General features: G+C 39.4%; 1 protein-coding gene, 1 non-coding gene and 1 pseudogene across 2 annotated transcripts in view; 1 reads left to right on the top strand and 2 right to left on the bottom strand.

Moving 5' to 3' along the window:
- Window positions 1-20154, top strand: part of LOC138844973 (small ribosomal subunit protein mS35 pseudogene) — a 71263-nt pseudogene that overhangs the window by 25762 nt on the left and 25347 nt on the right.
- The window catches only part of TSNAX (translin associated factor X), a 40441-nt gene that overhangs the window by 8186 nt on the left and 12101 nt on the right, over window positions 1-20154 (bottom strand). The window contains exon 4 of the mRNA XM_002717369.5: window positions 19420-19550. Coding sequence (XP_002717415.1) covers window positions 19420-19550 — 131 coding nt within the window. The remainder of the gene's footprint in view (window positions 1-19419; window positions 19551-20154) is intronic.
- On the bottom strand, window positions 5711-5817 carry LOC127483668 (U6 spliceosomal RNA). The gene has a single exon (XR_007910090.1). It is a non-coding gene; the product is annotated as a U6 spliceosomal RNA (small nuclear RNA).

Genomic DNA, 20154 nt, shown 5'->3' with positions numbered 1-20154 from the left:
AGTTTAATAAAACATCAATCTGATAAAAATATTTTTATAATTATCTCATTTTGTGAACTAGTCTCCTTCACTAATGAGACTAATAATAGGTACACTACTTGTCAATTAACTCTCAGCTCCATTACCTCTGATATTAGAGGTAGACCCTTAAAACATTTTTCCAACACCAGCTGCTGGCTGTCCTGCACTTAGAAGGCTGCTAAGAAACAAGAGGGCACTGGCTTTTACTATCCTTTGAGCACCTGGTACCCTCTACCTGTAAGGCTTTAGATTGCCAGCAGTATGTGGCAAGTCCCTGAGGGCAGCTTCCTTTGCATTCCTAGAAGTGGCTTTCAGTAAGCCAACTGAGTCAGCAGGGAATTCCACAGCATGGCACCTCCTTATGGACAGCTTCAGATTTAGCTCTAATCAGAGCAACACCTTAGTCAATGTCTCTGCCATCCAGTGAGCCATGACTGCACCTCTCTGGGGAGGTCTGGGTCTTGTTACTTCCTTGGGTGCTCTGCTCAGCCCTCACAAACATGGCTGCACATTCCACCTGGTACTCCTGTACTCTTTATAGAGCTCTCACTCCCTTGCTATATACCCTCTACAAAGTTGGTAATTCCTAGGTTAAATGTTCCCTGTTAAACTACTGGGAATTTAACATTAATTTAAATACCCTGTTAAGTTTCTTGTTTAGAACCTGATGAACACAATAGAGAATTAGGAAAATTACTTCCCCTTCACTCCTTACACCTAGAGGAGATATTCTATCTTCTGAAGCCAGTCACTACTAGGCTCGGGATTGAGATCCAAATCCAGTAGGAAGCTAAACGTGGATTCTCCCTCCATTGTCCTGGGTACCACATTTGGTGTTCTCTGTTAGATGCTTATGGTCAACATGGAAACATGTTTGGATCTCTCCTACCCACTGAACCCATCTTTATTTTCAACTATTACCCATGCCACTCCTCCCATTCAGAGCAAATTTTCTTGAAGTAACTGGCAACAATTTTTCAATAACTTCATCTCACACTTCTCAGCCTACTTCAATCTAGTTTGAGCCCAGCTATATACCCAAACATCCCTTATTACAGTTACCATACTAAGTAAGTTGAATGGACATTTTTTCATCTTAGTCTTTGCAGCCTTCAACATATTTGATGATATTTTCTGCATATATCCAAATGCTCACTTGATATCCCTATCAGAGCAACCTCAAAATCAATTCATCCAACAATGAACTCACAATCTGCTTTACAAACTTGGCCCTAATCCTAATCCTAAATTTTCCTAATCCTAAATGCCTCCTCGCCTTCCCTTCATCCACTCCTGATCTCTTCTCATCCATTCTTTGCGGACTATTTACCACATCACTCCCCTTTTTAGAGCTTAAACACTTCTCACGGCTGTTAGAATACAGAGCAGATTGGGGCCGTGGCTCACTTGGTTAATCCTCTGCCTGCGGCGCCGGCATCCCATATGGGCGCTGGGTTCTAATCCCAGTTGCTCCTCTTCCAGTCCAGCTCTCTGCTGTGGCCTGGGAAGGCAGTGGAGGATGGCCCAAGTGCTTGGGCCTTGCACCCGCATGGGAGACCAGGAGGAAGCACCTGGCTCCTGGCTTCGGATCGGCGTAGTGCCGGCTGTAGCGGCCATTTGGGGAGTAAACCAACGGAAAGAAGACCTTTCTCTCTGTCTCTCTCTCTATAACTACCTGTGAAATAAATAAATAAATAAAAAGAATACACAGCACATCATTAACAAGGCTAATAAAACCTTACTTAATTTCACTCCACCTACATCATCAGTTTCTTTTTTTTGACAGAGTTAGAGAGAGAGAGAGAGAGGTCTTCCCTTCCTTGGTTCACCCCCCAAATGGCCGCTACGGCCAGCGTGCTGTGCCGATCCAAAGGCAGGAGCCAGGTGTTTCCTCCTGGTCTCCCATGCGGGTGCAAGGCCCAAGCAGTTGGGCCATCCTCCAGTGTCTTCCCAGGCCACAGCAGAGAGCTGGACTGGAAGAGGAGCAACCGGGACAGAACCGGCACCCCAACCGGGACTAGAACCTGGAATGCTGGTGTGGCAGGCGGAGGATTAGCCTAGTGAGCGGCGCTGGCTACATCATCAGTTTCAACTCAGCCTGTAATCATATCATAACTAACAAAAAGTTACATTTATAAAACAGACACATAGTAAGGTTTGGAAAATAATCTGGGTAGCCCTCAAGGCCTAAGTATTAAAAGTACTGATCCTCAAAGTCTTATGTTAATTGAATAAGGATGGAATTTCATTGAATGATGGAGTCTAAAGATTGAGTCTCAGAAAGAGGTAAGACTGGATCAGGTTGTTGGGGTAGAGCCCATATGACTGAACCCTTTACAGGTGTGAAGGCGGAGTGTACTCACTGTCTCTCTGCTTCCTGGATCACCATGTGATCTTCCTGCACCAGTCTCCTCCCTCACCAATTGCCTGAACCAATGTGTCTACCTGATCTTGTACTGGGTACCCCATAGTATATTTCCTACAATTAGTATAAATCATTATTTCAATATTTCAAGGTATGAACCCTTCTCAAATTATTATGGTTGGCTTACATTTCCGAAGCACGTTGAATAAAAACAGCACTGTTTTAAACATTAGAATCAAACAGATAGGCACAGGCATTTAGTAGAGCAGTTAAGACACTATTTAGGATGCCTGTATCCCATATCAGAGTGCTGGGATAAAGTCCCAGCTCCACTTCTCATTCCAGCTTCCCATGAATGCACATTCTGGAAGGCAGCAGGCGATGATGGCTCAAGTGCTTGGGGCCTGACATCCATATGGGAGGCCTGGATTGAATTTCAGGCTCCTGGCTTTGGACTAGCTCAGCTTCAGCTGTTGTGGGCACTTAGATGGTGAACCAGAAGATGGAAAATCTCCATCTCTGCCTTTCAAATAAATAAAAACAAATTAAGAAAAAAAAAGTTTCAAATACAAGTAGCAAAGTGCTTCTGCTATGTAGGGTGGCAAAAGAAATGAGCACAAAAACTAAGACTATTACCAATTAAGGTGGTACACATGGGCCAGCGGCGAGGCTCACTAGGCTAATTCTCCGCCTGCCACACCGGCACTCCGGGTTCTAATCCTGGTTGGGGCGCCAGATTCTGTCCCGGCTGCTCCTCTTCCAGTCCAGCTCTCTGCTGTGGCCCAGGAGTGCAGTGGAGGATGGCCCAAGTGCTTGGGCCCTGCACCCGCATGGGAGACCAGGAGGAAGCACCTGGCTCCTGGCTTCGGATCGGCACAGCACGCTGGCCGTGGCGGCCATTTGGGGAGTGAACCAATGGAAGGAAGACCTTTCTATCTCACTAACTCTTCCTGTCCAAAAAAAAAAAAAAAAAAAAAAAGGTGGTAGACATGAATTTTCATAGGCCTTTGTGCCACGTAAAGCTCAAGGATGTCACCAAGCAATAAGTTTGATGATTCCTAGTGCCTAATAAATCCCTTTTTACAACAGGCACAAAAACATGATTAAATGAGCTACATCCATTTAAAAAATTATATGGGTTTAGTAATTAAATTATATTCTAGAAGAACATTTATTTAATAAATAGAAAAATTCCTGTTTTGAAAAAAACAAAATACAATGGGTAAAGGTTTTATGTTGGGAAGGTGAAAAAGTTCTGAAGAGGGATGGTGCTGATGACTACAAAACTGTGAATGTGCTTAATAACACAAAACTGTCTACTTCAAGATAGCTAAATGGTAGATTCTATGTTAGGTACAGTAATGTTATATTGCAGTTTTTTTTTAATGGAATAATTATAAGTTTCCCCATTAATACTGCTTGTGTGCCATGCTGCAAGTTTTGATAAGCTGTATTTTAATTTAAAATAAATCTTGTGTTTAGCATGTTCTATAAGCATTTGTCTAAAGAATCCAAGACCAAATATTTCTATTGATCTGATGAGATGAAAGATCAAGGCATTGCCTACTTATACCAATTTTTATGAGGTCATGCTTTTACTGGTTCAACTTTTGAAAGTGGCAAAAATACTTTACAAAATGGTATTAACTCTAGAGCCACATTTAGTAAAAAAAAAGGTAGATCCCCCTAGTGTTGTTTATTCTATTCATTGAATTTAATATTATTTCACATGAGGTTATTAAAAAGACCACAAGCATTTTAGCAACAGATACTTTTTTTTCCCAGCAACTTCTGTTCTAGAAGCAAAGCATTCTTGTTTGGTTGCCATATAATTTAGTTTCATTAAGAGGGAGTCTTTTTTTTTTTTTTGACAATTCAGGAGGAAGAAAAGTTCATTACCCCTAACTTGGAAAGTACCACAGAGATCATGGCATCCAGTACTTTGTTTTACAAATTAAATGGCTTGGATATGGACTGTACTTAGTTGATTTTGCTAACCAAAAATCACGTTTCACAATATTGTCATTAAAACTACTTTCGCCGGCGCCTCGGCTCACTAGGCTAATCCTCCGCCTTGCGGCGCCAGCACACGGGGTTCTAGTCCCAGTCGGGGCGCTGGATTCTGTCCCGGTTGCCCCTCTTCCAGGCCAGCTCTCTGCTGTGGCCCGGGAGTGCAGTGGAGGATGGCCCAAGTGCTTGGGCCCTGCACCCCATGGGAGACCAGGATAAGTACCTGGCTCCTGCCATCGGATCAGCGCGGTGCGCCGGCAGCAGTGCGCCGGCCGTGGCGGCCATTGGAGGGTGAACCAACGGCAAAGGAAGACCTTTCTCTCTTTCTCTCTCTCTCACTGTCCACTCTGCCTGTCAAAAAAAAAAAAAAAAAAAAAAAACCTACTTTCGAATTGACTCATGTTTAAAACTACTTTTTAAAAGTAATGAGTCTGGGGGCCAGCACTGTGGCACAGCGGGTAAGACCAGCACCTGTGGTGCCGGTATCCCATATAGGTGCCAGTTTGAGTCCTGGCTGCTCCACTTCCATTCTAGCTCTTTGTTGTGGCCTGGGAAAGCGGCAGAAGATGCCCCAAGTCCTTGGGGTCCCTGCACCTGTGTGGGAAACCCTGAAGATGCTCCTGGCTCCTGGTTTTGGATCAGCCCAGCTCTGGCCATTGCTGCCAACTGGGGAGTGAACCAGTGGATGGAAGACCTCTCCCTCTCTCTCACCTCTCCTTCTCTCTCTGTGTAACTCTTTCAAATAAATAAATAAATCTTAAAAAAAAAAGTAATGAATCTGGATCTTTCTTCATTTAGAAAGGATATTTTGTCATATGTTTTCCTATAATTATCATCTTTATTAACATTCATTCAGAATCAGTCATAGTTTAAAAAATATTAGTTTGCTTTTTGACTTTTTAATAGTTTTCCCTTCCCATTGCTGAACTCTGAAATTCACAATTATTTAATAAGCAAGGCATTTCAACTCTATAGTCTGTATTCTCAACTTAGCTCCATTTCTACACTTGCATGTTCAAAAACTGCTTAAAGAACTTTATTAAACAAACAGCATCTACCCTAAATCTTAAGTGTCTACTATGTAAGAATATATCACATACTTTACATCCATTTTTTTTCAGTACTCATTATAACCTTATCTGGCCTTATTACTATTTTTAATGAATGAACAAATTAAGGCTTAGAGAAGTTAGAAAATTCACCCAACTTGTTTAGTAAATAATGATAAAAAATTTTCTATAATTCAAAAGCTCATGCCATTTCCAGGTTACTTGCTTATTTACATTCAGCTGCATACAAAACACACTTTTTTCTTTAAATATGGAACGCGTCACGAATTTGCGTGTCATCCTTGCGCAGGGGCCATGCTAATCTTCTCTGTATCGTTCCAATTTTAGTAGGTGTACTGCCTAAGCGAGCACAAAACACATTCATTTTTTCTCGCCTTTTTTCCCCGCTAGCTTCTCTGTTCAGCTTTTCCCCATGCTTTAACCTTATGCTCTCTCAAACATATTACATACTTTCAGGATTCCATGCTACTGTATGCCTGTGAAGACCTTTCTCACATCTTTTTCTATCTATAGAAAAAGTTGAAATGTTTTGATACACCCCCAATCACAGCAGCACCCATTCCCAGTCCATGAAACTTGTGCTCTGCTTTAAAAACAACTGTCTAATTGCCCACCTTACCCCAGAACACTCAGAGCAGGGACCATGTCCCGACAACTTTGCTCCTTGCCTCATCCCCAATACTTTGTGTAGAAAAGACACTGAAATGTTTAGTATATTGCTTCTAATAATCTTCCCCAATTCCTCTTCACTAGTTTTATGTAACTGTAAGTGCCCTGACAAAAATGTTTAAAAATTTGGTATTCAAACATTCAGAACGCTCTAATTTATAGTACCTCAGATTTGAGTTCATTAAGAAAGATTCTTGGGGCCAGTGCTGTGGCACAGTAGACTAAGCCTCGGCCAGTGGTGCTGGTATCCCACATGGGCACCAGCTGGAGTCCCAGCTGCTCCCCTTCCAATCTACCAATCTGTTTATAGCCTAGGAAAGCTGTGGAAGATGGCCCAAGTGTTGGACCTCTACAACCACATGGGAGACCGGAAGAAGCTCCTGGCTCCTGGCTCTGGATCAGCCCAGCTCCACCCATTGCAGCCATTTGGGGAGTAAACCAACAGATAGAAGTTCTTTATTCTCTGTCCCTCTCTCTAACTCTGCCTCAAGTAAATAAATAAAATCTTTGAAAAAAAAGATATTCCTATAAGATAGAGCTCAAAGGGACAAAGTGCAGAATTAGAGGCTCTCTTTTTCTTAAATGGGAAAAAATACAGAACAAAATTTATAGTCTCAGACTCTATTAAATATTAGTGACTGTGAAATGTTAAATTTTCAAGTATTTCTAAAGCTATTATGTAAGTTACTCTTGGGATGTGTTTGATGAGAATTACTTCAGAGATGATGTGGCCACTTCTGCTCCCCAGAAATTTCATGCTATACTATAAAAAAAGTTCAAGGACATCTGGCCCCAAACACTGAAAAGCATTTTTTGTCATATGTAGGTAAAAGGATTTTTAAACAAGTTATGTTTCGACTTAATGAAAAGGACATCCGCTATTTTCATTGAATAATCCCCAAGGTGAAAATTTTCAACCTACTGCTGTACTCCATCAAACAATGCCTTCCCCTCTGCCTTTGCCTTGGACGAAATCCAATTAGAATTATTTACAGAGCTGCCAGGAAGAGAGAAGTTCGTGGGCTGCTTTTATGTAATTTGTTATTTTTCTCCTCGCTCACCTGTTAGAACATATACTGGAAAACTCAATTAAAGACTTCTGGCTATTTGTAAAACATTTAAGTATACATCCAGTCCAACTCTCCACCAAAAACTATACATAAAGGTAAACAGATGAAACTTTGTTCCCAAGTTTTTGATGTTTTAGAAACTTGTTTATCACATGATTCAGCTTTTCTGCGCTACATCCAATAGAACTGAAAGCATATGCTCACATAAAGGCTTGTAGGCAAAGGTTAACAGCAGCATTATTTACAATAACCCCAAAGTGTAAATAAACCAAACATCCATCAACTGATCAAAAATCAAAATATGGCATTATCTGCACAATGGAAGATGATCCAGTCATAAAAAGGAATGAAACAGCAGTGGCGCTGTGGCGTAGTGGGTTAAGCTGCTGCCCACAGCGCCAGCATCCCATATGAGTGCTGGTTTGAGTCCTGGCTGCTCCATTTCTGATTCAGCTCCCTGCTAATGTGCCTGGGAAAGCAGAAGACGGCCCAAGTGCCTGGGCCCCTGCACCCACGTGGGAGACCTGGAAGAAGCTCCTGTCTGGCCCAGTGCAGACTGATGTGGCCATTTAGGGAGTGAACCGGCAGATGAAAGATCTCTGTCTCTCCTTCTCTCTCTCTTTGCAACTCTGCCTTTCAAATAAATAAATCTTTAATTAAAAAAAGATAAGTGCTTTGACACACAAGAAGTTTTCAAAAAATTCATGGAAATGTATATTATCTTTTTTCTTTCTTTTAAAGATTTGTTTATTTGAAAATCAGAGTTACAGAGAGACAGGGAGACACACAAAGAGAGATCTTCCACGTGCTAGTTTACTCTCCAGATAGCTGCAAAGGCCAGTGCTGGGCCAGGCCGGAGCCAAGAGCTTGTTCCAGGTCTCCCACAGGGAAGCAGGGACCCAAGCATGTGGGTCATCTTCTGCTGCTTTTCTCAAGCCATTAGCAGAGGGCTGGATCAGAAGTGGATCAGCCAGGATTCAAACCAGCACCCGTAAGAAATGCTAGTGTCACATTCAGTAGCTTTACTAGCTGTGCCACAATGCCAGCCTCCCGCACGTTATCTTTTAATTCTATATTTCCACCAACCTTTTGAAGTACTCTCTTGATGATGAACCTTGAAAACATTATGTTATGTGAAAGAAGCCAAACACAAAAAAATCCACATATTGTGTAATTCTATTTATAAGAGATGTTCACACTAGACAAAGCCATACAGTCAGAAAGTAGATTAGTAGTTGTCAAGGGATGTGGGTATTAGAAGGAAGGGGAAAAGGAATAGTTGTTAATGGTTAGGAGATTTTTTTTGTGGATGATGAAAATATTCTGAAGTTAGGTAGTGATAAGGATAAAATCCTGTGAATATACTAAAAACAAATGAACTGTTCAATTTAAAAGAATTAATTTTATAGTATATAAATATCTCAGTTTTTAAATTGCATTTATAACTTTCTAGGAATACCACTGAAATTTTAAACAAGTTATTTTCACCAGATAACTGAAATGTTAAAATAGGATATGTTCATTTTATTCATAGTCCACTCTGCCAAAAATCAACTTTCAAACACATGAATTATACATTGAAAACCAGTACCTCTTTAAGTCTTAGCTTTGTAAAGTGTATGCACTTATATACCACCCAGAGTAAAATAAACTTTAGCACTGATGAGTGTATGTTGAGTAAAAGAATTTAACTGAATTCTTATCCAAATGAAAATAAATTTTAGAATGTAGCACAATGTTACAGATCAACTTTGCTAAATTCCTGAAAAAAAACCAAATATTTATTAATGGCTATGTGCCAAACAAAATAAGAAATTGACTTCTTTCATTTAATTTTCAAAACAATCTAGGAGGTAAATATTACTATTACTGTATTAAAAGTGAGACAGCTGTAACTCAAACAGGTTGTATACTTTGTTCAAGGTTACAGCATTAAGAAATATAAAGAACATTTCCAGGTACTTAAAGTCTGTGAAAAAATGGAATTGAAAGATAATATCTTTCAACTACTAAGCCAAACAACTATCCCCTCAGAGTCATTCTTCAATCTCCAGTCTTCCATCCTTTCCAAACCATCTCATCAGCTCACCCCTCTTTCTGTGCATGTGATATAGAAATTACTTAACAATTTCCTCAATTCCCTACCTCTGTGCTCATGCTGAACTGCATTTCTCAAAAAAAAAAAACAAAAAACAAAAAACAAAAACAAACAAACAAACAAACAAAAACCCAAAAGGGGAGTCCTCCCCTTATATAAGCCTGTCAATTTCCTTTCATGTTGATTTCACCCTCTCTTGATTACTGAGGGATCTTATCCACTAAATATTCTACTTCCTTTAGTTAAGGTTCCGAGTTTTCCGCTTTTTTCTCCCTCTACACTCTCCCTGCACAGTCCTTATTCATGTCTGTAAATTCAACTACAATTCATAAACTGCGGACTCCAAGACTGTCACTGCTGAGTAGACTTGCATCCTGAGTTCTCCAAACCCATGTCAAGTTGCCTAGCAGCTACCAGGATGGCCCATAATTTCCAATTAGTCAGATCCAAAGTTCCTTCCACCTTTCCTGCTTTCTTCTGTTGACAAATAATGTTCCCCTTCATCAAGCTGGCCAAACCAGAAATCTAAAGGCTTTCCTGGACTATTCCCCTTGCCCTACCCTTAAACAAACAACAACAACAACAACAACAACAACAAAACAACAAAAAGGGCACTTCTAAAATATGCCATTTTTTCTCTATCCCACTGCTGGCAACAAGCTTGAGGCCTCACCCAGTGCACACCGAGAATGATCACCATGGTCTCCTTACCTTACCTCTAGTCTCTCTCCAAATAAAATATGACAATGGTACAACAGAAAGCACAAACTTAAAATAGGGACATTCTAGGTTCAACAACCAATTTAGTCTTGTACTAGTGGTGTGAAGTAGGTAAGTTTATTAACTTTATTGCACTCCAATTTCCTCACTGGCAAACAACAGGCAACTACCTATATTGCAGCTTTATATAGAATGCATTAATCAATTAATCATACAACAGCACTGTAACTTTGTTGATTTTAACAGATGGAAGAATAATTAAAATAAGAATGACTCATTAATTTTTTAATTAATTTTTTTTATTTGACAGGTAGAGTTAGACAATGAGAAAGAGAGAGAGAGAAAGGTCTTCCTTCCGTTGGTTCACCTCCCAAATGGCCACCATGGCCGGCGCTGTGCTGACCTGAAGCCAGGAGCCAGGTGCTTCCTCCTGGTCTCCCACGTGGGTGCAGGGGCCCAAGCACTTGGGCCATCCTCCAGTGCCTTCCCGGGCCACAGCAGAGAGATGGACAGGAAAAGGAGCAACCGGGACTAGAACCCGGCGCCCATATGGGATGCCAGTGCCGCAGGCGGAGGATCAACCAAGTAAGCCACGGTGCCGGCCCTAATTTTTGTTAGGCAGTATTTTATAACTTCATTAAACAGTGTTTTTTGGTGCCTTTTCAATTCATTTTGATTGTAGTTCACAGTTAAAAGAGGTCCTTATTATTTTGAAATATTATCCTAGCTCAACATGTTTTATGATACTTTGTGGTTGGCTAAGAAGGAATAGCAAACTATGTATTTAATCACATGTAGGCATGATACATTAAGATGCAGTTTGTCAAGGAATAAGAACCTCTTTTAATACAATATATCTAAAACAGAGGAAGAAACTATCTCTTCTATGTTCCCAACGTAGAATTTCAGAAAAGCAATAGGAATGCTCAGTGATGAAGAGAAACTGGACTGAAAGCCCTCACATGCTTAGACAGTCTAAGTAATGTGTACCAGACATTCATCTAGGAAGAATGCTCACAAATTTTATACCCCAGAAAATGCCCATGGAAAGGATTTCTCATGGTCATCAATATGACATACATACTTACTTAAAAACTGTGATTTAATGAAAGTCATGAGTCATGAAAATGTTTGCTGAATCATCTCACAGTTGACAAAAACTTTAAACTATATCTGCTTACTCACGAGCTAGGTAATTTTAAGAAGAATAAAAGCATTTAAGTAGACATAGGATCTGAAATCTTTAAGAATAATCCTTTGGCTTTGGAGAAAATATTTATAGTATAAAGCACTAGACTACCAGAAAGAAAGCATGGTCCAGCAGGAAATGTATCAGTGTAGATAAATCAAGTCAGATTCCAGTTTAATACCATAACAAATCTCATTTACAAAATGAGGTAGCAAGACTGTTATGTTCTCTAAGTACCCTTTCAATTATAAAATTCCTTTTAAATTAGACAACTAGTGCTGTGGTGTAGCAGATAAAGCTGCTACTTGCTACACTGGTATTCCATTTGGGTTTGTGTCCTGGCTGTTCCTCTTCCTATCTAACTCCCTGCTAATGACCTGGGAAAACAGTACATGATGCGGGGTCAGCGCTGTGGCGCAGCTGGTTAAAGCCCTGACCTGAAGCACTGGCATCCCATATGGGTGCTGGTTCGAGACCCAGCTTCTCCACTTCAATCCAGCTCTCTGCTCAGCCTGGGAAAGCAGTGGAAGGTGACCCACGTCCTTGGGCCCCTGCTCCCATGTGGGAGAACCAGAGGAAGCTCCTGGCTCCTGGCTTTGGATCAGCACAGCTCCGGCCGTTGCAGCCAATTGGGGAGTGAACCCATCGGATGGAAGACCTCTCTCTCTCTCTTGCTCTCTCTTGCCTCTCCTCTCTCTGTGTAACTCTTTCAAATAAATAAATAAAATCTTAAAAAAAAAAAAAAAAACAGTGCATGATGGGAGCACCTGCCACCTACATGGGAGACGAGGAACAGGATCTTGGCTCCAGTCTGGCTAGGGACTGAACAAGTGGATGGAAGACCTCTTTCCCTGATTTTTCTTTCTTTTTTTTTTCTTTCTTTTTTTTTTTTTTTTTTTAAGATTTATGTATTTATTTGAGAGGTAGAGTTACAGAGCCTGAGAGAAAGGTCTTCCATCTCGTGGCTCAATCCCCAAATGGCTGCAATGGCCAGAGCTGGGCAGGTCTGAAGCCAGGAGCCAGGAGCTTCTTCTGGGTCTCGTATGTAGTTGCAGGGGCCCAAGCACTTGGGTCATCCTCTGCAGCCCTCCAAAGCCATCAGCAAGGAGCTGGATTGGAAGTGGAACAGATGGGACCCGAAACAGCACCCAAATGGGGTTCCAGCACCATAGGCAGAAGTTTAACCTAGTACTTCACAGTGCTGGCTCGCTCCCTTTTTTTTTTTTTTTTTTTTTGAAGATTTACTTTAGGGCCAGCATTGTGGTATAGCAGGATAAGCTGCTGCCTGCAACGCTGGCATCCATATAAGTGTCAGTTTGTGTCCCAACTCCTATACTTCCAATCCAACTCCCTGCTAATGGCCTGCAAAAGCAGCAGAGGATGGCCCAAATGTTTGGGCCCCTTCATCCACGTGGAGACCTGGAATAAGCTTCTGCCCAGCCCTGGCAGTTGTGTCCATCTGGGGAGTGAACCAGCAGACAGAAGATCTCTGTCTCTATGTCTCTGTCACTCTTTCAAACTCTGATTTTCCAAAATAAGTCTTAGTAAAAAATTAAACAACTATTGTTTCAAATCAAAAGAATATTGGGACTGGCATTGTAGCATAGCAGGTAAAGCCACCATCTGCCACACCAGTATCCCATATCGGCACTGGTTAGTATCCTTGCTGCTCTACTTACAATCAATCTCCCTGCTTATGGCCTGGAAAAAGCAGTGGAGGATGGCCCAAGTGGTTGGGGCCCCGTCACCCTTGTGAGAGATCTGAAAGAAGATCCTAGCTCCTGGCTTCAGCCTGGCCCAGCACTGGCCATTGGCAGCCATCTGGGGGAGTGAGCCAGAGGTTGAAAGATCTCTCTCTCTCTTTCACTGGCTTTCCCTCTTTCTGTAACTCTTCAAAATAAATCTTAAAAAAATTTTCAGAAAAATAATAAAAATCCATCAGTAAGAATATCCCTTGGACACCCTACTAAACCAAAAGGATACCAAATTTCTCAGAGAAAAATTAGCTATTCAACAAATGTATTTTGTTTTCCTTGGCAAAAGTGACTTTTACAACTTTCAAATCCTCAGGCACCACCCTCTAACTCTTTTCCGCAATTTGTCTGTTCTATATTGATGTCATGGATGATCTTGCAAATTATGTACAAATAAAAGTAGAGTCCCAACAGACTTAGCACCTGGAATGACTAAGTGGGCAGAACACATTCAAACTACCACCACAAAGCCTGGTTAACTGAGAAAGAAACAATTTCTATTCTGTTAAGCCACTGAAATGGCAGTTTATTAAATTTGTTCACATGTTTATCTTCAACCAACCAACATCTTTGGTACTCTACTCTTTATCTAACTCATAAACAAATTTTTTCACTATATTTCTCAGTTCTTTTCTAGTTGCAGAAATTCTTCTTACTATCATTCCAGAATCTTATATGGAGTCAGATCCTAGTTCATTTTTCCAGTGAGCTAATACACTGAACTTGTATCAAGTTTCTCTGTATTTATATAACAAGCTTTAGCACTTCCCTAAACGTTAATGTTCATCCAATTCCTGATAGTACGCCTAAGAAATAGTTCCTGGAAGCATGTTTTCTTTTGGAAGGAACAAAAAAAAAATGTAAAATAAAAACTTGCAAAAGCAAATTGTCAGTTAAAGACTGTGGTTGAACAACAAAAAAACTTTTTTAAAAAGGCTTTATTCTTTCTCATTTATTGAGTACGGATTAAGTGTCAGATACATCAGGTGAACAACAAAAATAACACCTTTGTAAAGACTATATTTGTAAAGTCTATATTCCAGTAAAGGAAAGACAGACAATAAAGAAGCACAATACATGAGAAGATTACAGAGCACTTTAGAAGTTAACTGCTATAAAAAAAATGTATGCTGAGTTTATAAGGAAAATATGCAAGAAGAAGCCTCTACTGGGTGTTAGGTTCTAAAGTCAATAGGTAAATTCTTTCCATACAGGAGGAAATCATTTCTACATCTTACTAACTTAGAACCTTGAACATAATTTCTGTGAGCTTCCATTTCCCCATTTGTGAAGTGAAAGAAATAATATCCATGATTTAGGGATATTGTAAAAATCCAATAAAGTCATGATCACAAAGAACAGTAGTTTAAAAATATCTCTAACCATCCCCTAAAACTCACTTAACCTATCATTCACATTATTGAATAGAAGAATTAGAACATTACTTAGGGTCTGAATATGGTTTATGCATCAAAATGTCTCAAGCCATGACTATTTTAATCATTATCATTAATATAAACTAAATTAAACAGTTGTTTCTCTTTGAGATGGAGGACATTTCCCTTCAGGAGTTACTTTCTCAATAACAAAAAAATTTTAAGTCATCTATTTCAAGCAACTAATTATTTATCCATTTGTTTTAACCATCCCTTGGGACAATCTGTAATCTACTCTGATAAGAAATGTGTAGAAAACAGACCTAACATTCTGTTGTTATTCAATTATTAGGATACTCGGTGTTTGAGCGCACACAAGTATTCCTTGGGGAAATGCTCTGCATGCCATTAGCACTATTCTTAATGAGGAAAAGCACAAAACTCCTTTAGTTCAATGCCAGAATTGTTTTATCTTCAAGTCAAAAGAACAACTATTTGGAGGAACACCAAAACAAGCAGTTAACAATTACAAGCAGCGGGCTATTCGTAAGCATCACATTGTTAATGCTACTCTAATTATAAATAACCTTATTTTATCAAATAGAATATCAGCAAATTTTTAAGTCCTAGATACTTCTTTGACTGCTTTATGCCTTAAAAAGAAACCATCTTTACTGCCACAATTCACTGAACCACATTTTAAATACTTCTAACAGAAAAGTGAGATATATAAGGAATCTTTACTTTTTTAAATTCATCAGTAGGAAATCCTCAAAGAAAACTTACAAATGATAAACAAAGTCCTAAGACAAACACTGTGCTTCCAGTAATCCTCACTGACAGTAAAACAGCAATATCTGAATAATATCATTCCTATTTTATTACTGTCCTATCCTCTTTCCAAGAGCATAGTGCTTCCTTCCTGCATGAAGAAACACTCTATAACTAAATGATATGTTCACTTTCCTCCATTTCTCTGTTATGTTCTAAAAGCCGGTTTACAGCTTTCTAGGTTTCTTTAGGTATGATTATCTACTTGTTAAATGGTCTTTGCACTTATTTAAATTTTTTCCTTATATTTTTCTCATTAATGAATGAAGAATACAAAAAATAGTGCTACTGGGCCAAAAACAACAAATGTAGGATGTTCCAACAGATATCTCAGGAACTTTAAATTGTCACAATTAGTAGAGCCTAATCAACAAGTAATAAGGAATTGAGAGGTCATCTAAACATGAAAATGTATTACATAAACACCTGCACTGTGAAGAAAATATATAAGGTTTTAATAAAAAGTGAGGACTACTGTGGTGAGCTTTTATTATATTACATTGCCATGAATTTTTGCAAGATAAGCCTAAAGTATGAGATGACAGGAAAAAAAAAGATAAAGATTATGACAGTTATACAAATTCTTATCTTTAGTGACTTAAATTAACTGGATACCTGGAAGAAGCTGTAGAATGGGATTTCTATGTAAAGCTACAAGACATTTGGATTGTACTGCTTCTTCAGATCAAGGACTTTATAGAAATCAGGAGACCCAACTTGCTTCTCTATTACCAACTCCATCGCCTGGCTGTCCTCAAAATTTTATATGTATACTTAATATATATTTAGGATAATCATGGTGTCTGAAATAGTTTACTGGTATGGATCTATCTCTAGTTTGGCCATCCCATATTTGAGTACAAGGCTCACATATAAGCAACTGACAAACACCACTATTTCTGACCTGTACCCTTGAAAAGATTTACATGCTTGTGGCTTGAAGATGTCATTTGGGGATTCTAACCACCAGTTTACCCCCTCCCCACTCCATCTCCACTAGGAGAGGAATATAAAAATTTCAAGAGCTCAAATGGAATTAGAAGTTGCTAATGCTACCTGACCTGTCAATCAACTAGAAATGACAGAGTACCCAAGAGAAACTTCATCCAGGGGTTTTGACAGAAAGTATTATTCAGATGAATGGGATGGCTCTTTCCCTAAATGTGGCCCATATTTGCACCACAGCAGTCACAGGAAGGGAATTACTGTGTTTTGTGTGTGTGTGTGTTTTGTTTTTTTTTGTTTGTTTGTTTTTGACAGGCAGAGTTAGACAGTGTGAGAGAGAGGGACAGAGAGAAAGGTCTTTGGTTCACCCCCCAAATGGCCACTACAGCCGGTGCACTGCGCCGATCCGAAATCAGGAGCCAGGTGCTTCCTCCTGGTCTCCCATGTGGGTACAGGGCCCAAGCACTTGGGCCATCCTCCACTGCCTTCCCGGGCCACAGCAGAGAGCTGGACTGGAAGAGGAGCAGCCGGGAAAGAATCTGGCGCCCCGACTGGGACTAGAACCCGGGGTGGCATCGGGGAATTAGCCTAGTGAGCCGTGGCACCGGCCGGGAATTACTGTTAATGTGAATTCCTGATACAAAGAGCCATTCTGGAAGAGGAAGAATGAGCTCGTCAGTCAACATTAACTTCCCTTTGTTTAAAAAAAAAAGTTATAATTCATATGTAGTAAATTATACAAGTCTCAAGTATATAGCTCAATCTTACAGGTGTTCACCTGTGTAACCCCACCCAGATCTCAGATCAAAACACAAAACAATTCTATTACCTTGGAAGGTTCTTTCACGCCTCTATAGTCAATAACCACTGTATTCAACTTCCAATTCCATGTAGCCACTATCCTCCCTTTTCTCTCTCCAGATTCATCATGCCTGTACTTGAACTTCACATAAAAAGTACTATACAGTAGGTAGCATTTTGTGTATGCTTTTTGCCCAACATATCGGTGAGATTGCTATGTAGTATTATACTGTACAATTATACTATAAAATTATTTTTTAAAGATTTATCTATTTATTTGAAAGGCAGAGTTACAAAGACACAGAAAGATCTTCCATCTGCTGGTTCACTCACCAAATGGCTGCAATGGCTGGTGCTGGGCCAGGCCTAAGCTAGGAGCTTCCTCCAGATCGCCCACATGGGAGGCAGAGGCCCAGGGATTTGGGCCATCCTTCACTGCCCTCCAAGCACACTAGCTTTTGACTGCTTTCCCAGGAACATTAGCAGGCAGCTGGATTGGAAACGGAGCAGCCGGGACTTGAAGAGGTGCCCGTACGGGATGCCTGCCGTGCAGGCGGTGATTTTACCCACTATGCCACAGCGCGGACTCCTATACTATAACTTATTAGTCCATTTTCCCATTGATGGACATTTTTAATTGTAAAGGTATTATGACTACAGCTGCTATGAGCTTTCTTGAGCGTGTTTCTTTGTGACATAAGCCTCACTTTTCTTAGGTACACACCTGGAAGCAGAATGCTAGGTCACAGGGTAGGCATACGTGTGGTTAAAGGAGATACTGCCAAGTAGTTTTAAAGTAGTATTGTCAGTCTTCACAATTTAGTCATGCTGGCTGGTGAACAGAATCTAACTATGGTTTTACTTTGCAATATTCTAGTGTATAATGATGCTGAGCACCTTTTCAAGTCTATTAGCCACTTCTAGATAGTCTTTTTTGAGGCCTTTGTTCAATTTCTGCTAATTTTTAAAATTATTTGTTTTTGTTCATTTATAGGAATTCTTTATCCAATTTTATATTTTTACCCAAAATGCATACTTTAAATGATTTTTCTCAAACTTTAATATTTTCTGGTAGAAATTTTATTTTAATGAAATTTGATTATTCAGTTTTTTTTTTCCCAATGGTTAATTCTTTCTTGTGTCACTTTAAAGGAATCTTTCCAATCACAAGATAATATTCCCATATAGTTTCTTCCAAAGATTGAGTTACCTTTCATCTCAACTTTTTTCTATCAATTCCCCTAATCTCTCCCACTCAGCCAAATCTGCCATATTTGAGATTGCAAATTTGACAACACAAACTGAATTTATTAAATTGTTTATTGGGGCAGGCACTGTGGTACAGTGAATTGAGCCGCCACTTGGAACACCAGCATGCCATTTTGGATTCGAATAAAGGCTACTCTGCTTCCAATCCAGGCCCCTGCTAATGTACATGGGAAGGCATTCCCTCATGGCCCAAAAACTTGGGTCTATGCCACCCACTCCTGGCTCCTGGCTATGGCCTGGTCCAGCTCCAGTTTTTTTGGGTATTTGGGGAGTGAATGAGCAAATGGAAGCTATCTCTCTCTTTTTCTCTCCCTTTCCTCTTTCAAATAATTATAAATTTTTAAAAATCATGTTTATTATATGTGGTATTAATTCAAAACCAAATAAACTTGTTACTTACCAATAAATTATAGGACTAATCTCCTTTGGGAACATATTATAACAATTCCTCACATAACTTCTTGAGTTATCATTTGAGTTCCCAAAAATGTACTCCCTGACTTGACAATATATGCTGGCATTCTCTTATCAATACTAAAAAGACATCTCAACATTTCGGAAAAAGCAAGTGCTGAAACTATAAATATTTGGACCAAACAAGGACATATATATTCAGCAGATACCAAATGAACTCAATTCCTACTCCTTCTGCAAATCTTAGGATATATCTGAATTACAGGATATCTCTCCTGTCAATAAGATCATGTTAAGGATAAACAGGAAAGAAATTAAACTTTACATATTTCTCAAACGAATTTGAAAATGGTGACAACCACCAAAACCTAGTAATTTCCGAACCTTTCTAAGTGAATACATAAAACCCAGTATGATCTTAAAATTTCCAGATAAAAAGTCACATTATGTCGTCTGGGGTCATCTGGCTAAGTGATACATTCTCTTTCACAATCCAATAAAATGAAAACTTAAGAGCCACCAGTGAGATGTACTTGTAATTGGAAAAGAAATGTGTTCTAATACTCCCTATATAATAACAAAGTTCATCTTAGTAAATCTGTGTTCTCAATTATCTTATTAAAAAATCGATCAATGACCACTTCTACATACTGCTGGGACCACCACATAAAGATTCACTTTATGTTGCTACTTAAAAGTTGCAGTTTTTTAAGGCCAAAATTTCACCAGGTATAAATTAAAATTCATGCGACTCACACATAAATCTAGTACAATATTTTAAAAAAAAATGCTACCACTGAAGTGAACCTAGACTTACCTGTAGTGATGGCTCGATGGAATTGATGCATATCTTCTCCTGCTAACTCTTGGGCTACCTGTAGTATCTTTTGTCTCACACTGTCCAATTTATTTTCCGATTCAGTCAATATTTCTTCCATATCAGGAGCACTATAATTAAGATATTGGGAACTTTTAGTATCAGATGCTTTGATACTGAAAAACTGATCAATTAGCATGACTAAATATATTTTTTACATCCTTTCTCAAAACCAGAATTAAATTTTATTGATGGTGTATAAAAACATGGAAAATTTTATAACATACCATTAAGTGAAAAAAGTATACAAAACTTGTTACTTATGATATGATCATATCTACAAGAAAAATTCTGCTAATAAAAACATGACGTCTATAGATGTTAACATTCACTCAGGACTGGACTTTTCCTCCGTTTTTAAACAAAAAGAAAAAATATATGAAACAATGGTTTCAAACTTTGGACAAAGGCAGCATGGGACAGTGATAGGGGCTGGGGAGAGACAATATATACCCTATGATTGTGCCACGTTATTGTCCAAAGAGTTTCCAAGTGCCAGTGCAAGGACAAAAAACATGTATGGAGCCTAGAATCTGCCTGAGTAAGGGAGGAGTTGAGCGTTTAAGGGGTTAGGACAACTAAGATTCACGGGGCAGAGTAACAGAAGAGAAAGTTGTACAAAGATGGCTTCAGAGATCTACACAAGAGATCTCCTTAAGTCTCCAGTTGAGTAGT

The sequence above is a fragment of the Oryctolagus cuniculus genome, chromosome 13, assembly GCF_964237555.1.
Source record: "Oryctolagus cuniculus chromosome 13, mOryCun1.1, whole genome shotgun sequence".
In the NCBI taxonomy this organism is placed as follows: domain Eukaryota; kingdom Metazoa; phylum Chordata; class Mammalia; order Lagomorpha; family Leporidae; genus Oryctolagus; species Oryctolagus cuniculus.
This window is presented reverse-complemented; position numbering and strand designations above follow the sequence as displayed.